Source organism: Xyrauchen texanus, chromosome 40 (assembly GCF_025860055.1).
Source record: "Xyrauchen texanus isolate HMW12.3.18 chromosome 40, RBS_HiC_50CHRs, whole genome shotgun sequence".
Classification (NCBI taxonomy): Eukaryota; Metazoa; Chordata; class Actinopteri; order Cypriniformes; family Catostomidae; genus Xyrauchen; species Xyrauchen texanus.
Window position 1 is genome coordinate 15,594,845 of NC_068315.1, and position 4,885 is coordinate 15,599,729.

General features: G+C 40.0%; 1 protein-coding gene across 1 annotated transcript; it reads left to right on the plus strand.

Moving 5' to 3' along the window:
* The first annotated feature begins 241 nt into the window (after positions 1-241).
* Positions 242-3,794, plus strand: LOC127633367 (mRNA decay activator protein ZFP36L2-A-like). The gene is made up of 2 exons (XM_052112400.1): positions 242-465; positions 835-3,794. Exons 1-2 carry the CDS (start codon positions 424-426, stop codon positions 1,939-1,941), a joined length of 1,149 nt encoding a protein of 382 aa, XP_051968360.1. The 5' UTR covers positions 242-423; the 3' UTR covers positions 1,942-3,794.
* Positions 3,795-4,885: the final 1,091 nt, after the last annotated feature.

The following is a 4,885-nucleotide window of genomic DNA, read 5'->3' on the forward strand; positions in this document are numbered from 1 at the left end:
TTGAATACCGTTGAGTTCACAAAAGAATGCATCTAGTATCCAACCTCTTGTGCAGAGCTACAGGAGGAAGAGAAGAGAAGAATCCTATTTCAAGAACCTGAGTTGAATTTGTATAAGGCTGGTCGTTTTGAGTCAAGCACTGCGCCCTAAAGGGAAGGGGGTAGGAGGTGACGGGAAAGGCGTGGCTTCGGGCGGCGCACTGTTGAAACTTTATCCAGCTCCTCCCTTTTAACAGCTGCAACGCATTTATACACATGTGCAAACTTTGCTCGTGTACGACACTCCCCAAACCTGTGCGGCTCAACTTCACCGATCTTTCCCAACTCAGTTTGAAGAGGCAAACCACTTTCAGCCGTGGATTTCGCAAGGATCCTTCTCGGTCTTAAATTTTATTTTCTCCTGAGCTGGAATTCACTATAGAAAATGTCTGCTTCGGTGCTGTCTTCCATATATGATTTCGACAGGGTAAGATAATGGGGTTTCTTTTAAAACGAGTGCTAAGGTACTTCCCTTAGGGGCCGTTCAAACCGAACACTTTCTTGCGCTAAACATTTAGGCTAGTCATTTTGCAAATGAATGTTCTTTTTAACTTGACACTGCTTCTAAATATAAACAATTTAAAACCACACAGACGGACGCAAAAAAAAAAACGTTTAGGTGCGGACGTCTTCTAAGGGTGTTTTTTTTATCTTGATATGTCGGCCGCGCTGGCAAAAGTTGTAACTTGAGTGCTCAGTGTTTACTAATGTGACCACTCAGAATTCTGGTGACACAAATAGAGCACCATTAACGTATTTGACATGTATGCTTAAAATCCTGGTTGTTTGATTTCAGGAAAAAGTCCCAAATTCAAATGCAATCCATCTCCACAATTTGCTGGAAAAGAGGAATGTCGGGGTCCCATTCGCCGCCTCCAACACCATCAACAACAACAACAACAACAGATCTTTTGGTTATTTCAGGAGTAACTCGACAAACCACATGGACATCAACATGAGCAACAGACTCCAGATCGGGTTAGAGAGCTCGACGGCTGCATTCATGAATAAAGAGAACAAGTACAGAGACCGTGCGTTCAGTGAGACGGGGGAACGTAGCCAACAACTTCAGGAACTTCTACAACAAAAGCCCGGCTCTCAGATCAACTCGACCCGCTACAAAACCGAACTCTGCAGACCTTTCGAGGAAAACGGCTCGTGCAAGTATGGAGAAAAGTGTCAGTTCGCTCACGGCTATTACGAACTGAGAAATCTGTCCCGCCACCCAAAGTACAAGACCGAGCCGTGCCGCACATTCCACACTATCGGTTTCTGCCCGTATGGCCCTCGATGCCACTTCATTCATAACGCGGACGAGCGCAGAGCCGCCACGAGTAACGTTCAGCCGAGACTTAACCGGGAGATGGGTGTTTTGGGACAGGAGTCAACAAATCCGTTCCTAACACGAAGGGAAAGACCGAAGCTGCATCACAGCTTGAGCTTTTCGGGATTCTCCAGCTCCCGCGGCAACGAGTCTGCGTTGACTGATAGCCCGACATCACGCACGCCCCCGCCATCCACCTGCGCGCTCAGCTTCTACGAGGACGCGCTCACTCCCACTTCCCCCTGTCTGAACGCGTTCACTTTCCCCGATCAGGATCTTAAGGCTTTTCTTGCGCCTATAATCCATCAGACCAACGGTGCCATGTTCAGTAACATCCATGCCAACGCTTGCCCCCCATCACCTCCTTTTAAAATGAGCCACTTGCCCTCCATGCATCCACTCTCTGAGTCTCCAGTGTTTGATTCTCCTCCAAGCCCACCAGATTCCCTCTCAGATCCAGATGGGTACCTGAGTGGCTCTTGCTGTTCCTCTGGCACAATCAGTGGCTCTGAGTCACCCAGTATGGATGCCAATAGACGTTTGCCAATCTTCAGCAGGCTGTCGATTTCAGACGATTAACTTGCTATTATTATTATAGCCTTTTATCCAATCTATCCAAGTAGAGCCAACATGAGTTTCAGGTCAAATATCAAATGAGTTTCAGCTGTTTGTTTGTGCTAAGTGTTTGTCTCATGATTTAGATCTTTTTCTTACAATAACATGCCAAGATGATGGCTTTTGTTTAAACCGTTAAAGGAGTAGACCAGGTTCAATATATTTTATGATCAATCCACAGCATTAGTGGCATGATGTTGATTACCACAAAAATCATTTCGACTTGTACATCCTTTAAAAAAAACAACAAATAAATATTTACTGTTTCAAAAAGTATAGTCACAAGATGTAAACCATATGCATGTTAACATGATTTTAGTGTGATAAAATCGCTTTCTAACCTTTTACTGAGTATCCAATTTGACAACATTGTTGCCACGCCGACGTTGTGCTGTAAACCTTGTAAACCTGCAAAATGACAATTTAAACAACTTTACAGCTCAAATAATGTACACTTTTTAACAGGAAAATGAATGTTAGCACTTTTATAAAATTAAAAGCTTCACATTTCTGCCATTTATACTCCAAAATTTGCCCCATTCATTTCCATTGTAAGTGCCTCACAGTAACCTCAATTTTTGCTTTTTTGATAGAAAAGGAGGAATGAGAAATTTTTGTGGCAATAAACATTATGCCACAAGTGAGCTTAACTTGTATTGAACCTGGAATATTCCTTTAAATTAACTGTCTTGGGAAAACATTCCATAAGTTTAAATGTTTGGCAGTGCTGCACTGTGGTGTGCGAAAGCACAAGCAATGACTGTGGAGGGACCCATAGGTTGGTCATGGAATGTCACTGCAGATGATATTTTAAAAAAAATCTGTGGCATCACTTCATTTTGCATCATGCTATGAAATCTATTTAACTTATTTATTTTTATGTGAAAGTATAGCCTTCAAAGATAAATTGAGTCCATTTGGTATTTATAAAATCTAAAGCAATACATTTATATTCCTGTTTAAATTGTGATCTCTGATATTAATCTGGAAGCAGTTAGGTTTGTCTCACAATAATATATTTTTGTTAACTCATTTATATTACTGTAAATAGGAAAATAATTTAAGAAATTGTATGCTATTTATTTCCATTTTGTTTACTGTGTGTGTGTGTATTAAAGAGTGGGAGCGTCTGATGAAATCACGCTTTTTATTTTTTGTTTGGTATGGGGTGTCAGAGGATCTATGGGCATTTGTAGAATGTAGCCTGTCTTATATGGTCTTTTTTGGCTATAAAGAACTGACTTCGCACCTATTAGTATGAGTATTATTGTTTTTTTATGATAGCAACGATAAGGACAACCAGAGAAAAAAGTATTTGCACAGAGTTGAGTGATGATTGCAGTCTAGTGCCAGAGAATGTAGCACTCTCTCCTATCTTGAGCGTAATAATCGTGCCTGCTGGGGTTAATGATCCCACAAAGTCTAACCTAACAAAGCAAGCTGCTTTAGTAAGCCAATCAAATTGAATGTAGCTTATACTTAGTTCAACGTGCCTTTTTTTTTAAATGGTGACTTAGATGGTCTTTCATTCTGTTTATTTGTCTATTTTAGATACTATCATCATACCATTCCTAATGAAAGATATTCTATCAACTGTACTTGCCTCTCTAAACATTCTGGCTGGGAACATTAAGTTTTGTAGTTGGATCTTAGCTATTTACCTTTTTAGATGAGTATAACACAACTTTGAATGTAGCAAGTAAAAAGTCAGCTGGAGCTTTTGAGGGTGTGTGTAGAATAAATGTGTACTGTGTGTTTTAAATCGTTCCCCTAGAACTTCTAATAAATGCATTTTTCAAACAATATCTGGATGTTTTGTGTTTCTCACTTGTCTATGGAAAAGAGGAGTGGTTGAACGCTGAAACAAGACTCATTCAAACGCAGTGATCTCCTGGGTTAGGGACTGTAAATGATTGTCTACTCTCAATTCTTTGCACTCCTGCTTTTCTTTGAAGGAAAAATAGCTACCACAATGATCTGGAGTTTGGTGTACTTTCCTAGCAGAATTTTCAATAGAGGCATGTTGTGTGTGAATGGCAGACATGGCCTTCAACAGCGATCTATGGGAGGTATTTTATAGACCCACCCAGTTACTATTGCAACAATGTCCAGAGGGTTGAGTCAAATTTACGATAATTCACTAACTTATCAGTTTATCCAAATGTACTCCGTATCTCCACAGAAAATCGAGACTTTAGAAAAGTCTGTCTTTCAATGTTATAAACTTCGGGATGTGATTTTAAAGACTTGCCTATGGACCAGTATGTGAAAGTCAATACTTCACACAGTAAATCCAATTAGGAAAACACAGGCAGACAAATGTATCTGTGTTAAGGTTTGCTTGTAAAGATAAGGCGCTCTACAAATATTTACATCCTAAGAAATTACACAAAGCTGTTTAACAGTGTGTGAGAAGGTTCACAATTTATGGACTTTCACAAGTATTTGACTGTTGATGCACACAAATAATTATGTTAGCTTATGTGAACATATATTTTAACATATCTGAATGTATCATGCACAAGTTTGAGGGTAGTAGGGGGCATTGCGTGTAAATGTGCAAGTGTAAAATAACTTTCAGAGCTTTCAGAGATTAATCAACCATATCTCACAATAGCAGGAAACAACTCTGTTCGCTGATTAGGGGCTCTTGGGAGCAGAGCCATTCCTTTTAGAAATTTTCCACTACACCCCTCATCTCTGATTTATGTTGAGTGGGCTTGAGGCACAGGGCCATTTTTCAGAAATGCAGTTTAGTCAAACTTTGAGTCATCATGTTCTTTGACAGTCATTTCTAAAGGGACTAAGTGATATCAGACCAGTCATCTGGGTATTGCGAGCCATCTCATCTACTTCTTGTATCAATCAGGGATTTCTAAAGGGAACTAATAAAATAATTTAAACTCAA

Excerpts from the sequence above, each read along its gene's own strand:
- LOC127633367 (XM_052112400.1), top strand. The coding sequence starts at position 424 with ATGTCTGCTTCGGTGCTGTCTTCCATATATGATTTCGACAGG. Across the intron at positions 466-834 it reads CCATATATGATTTCGACAGG|GAAAAAGTCCCAAATTCAAA; the intron begins GTAAGATAATGG and ends GTTTGATTTCAG.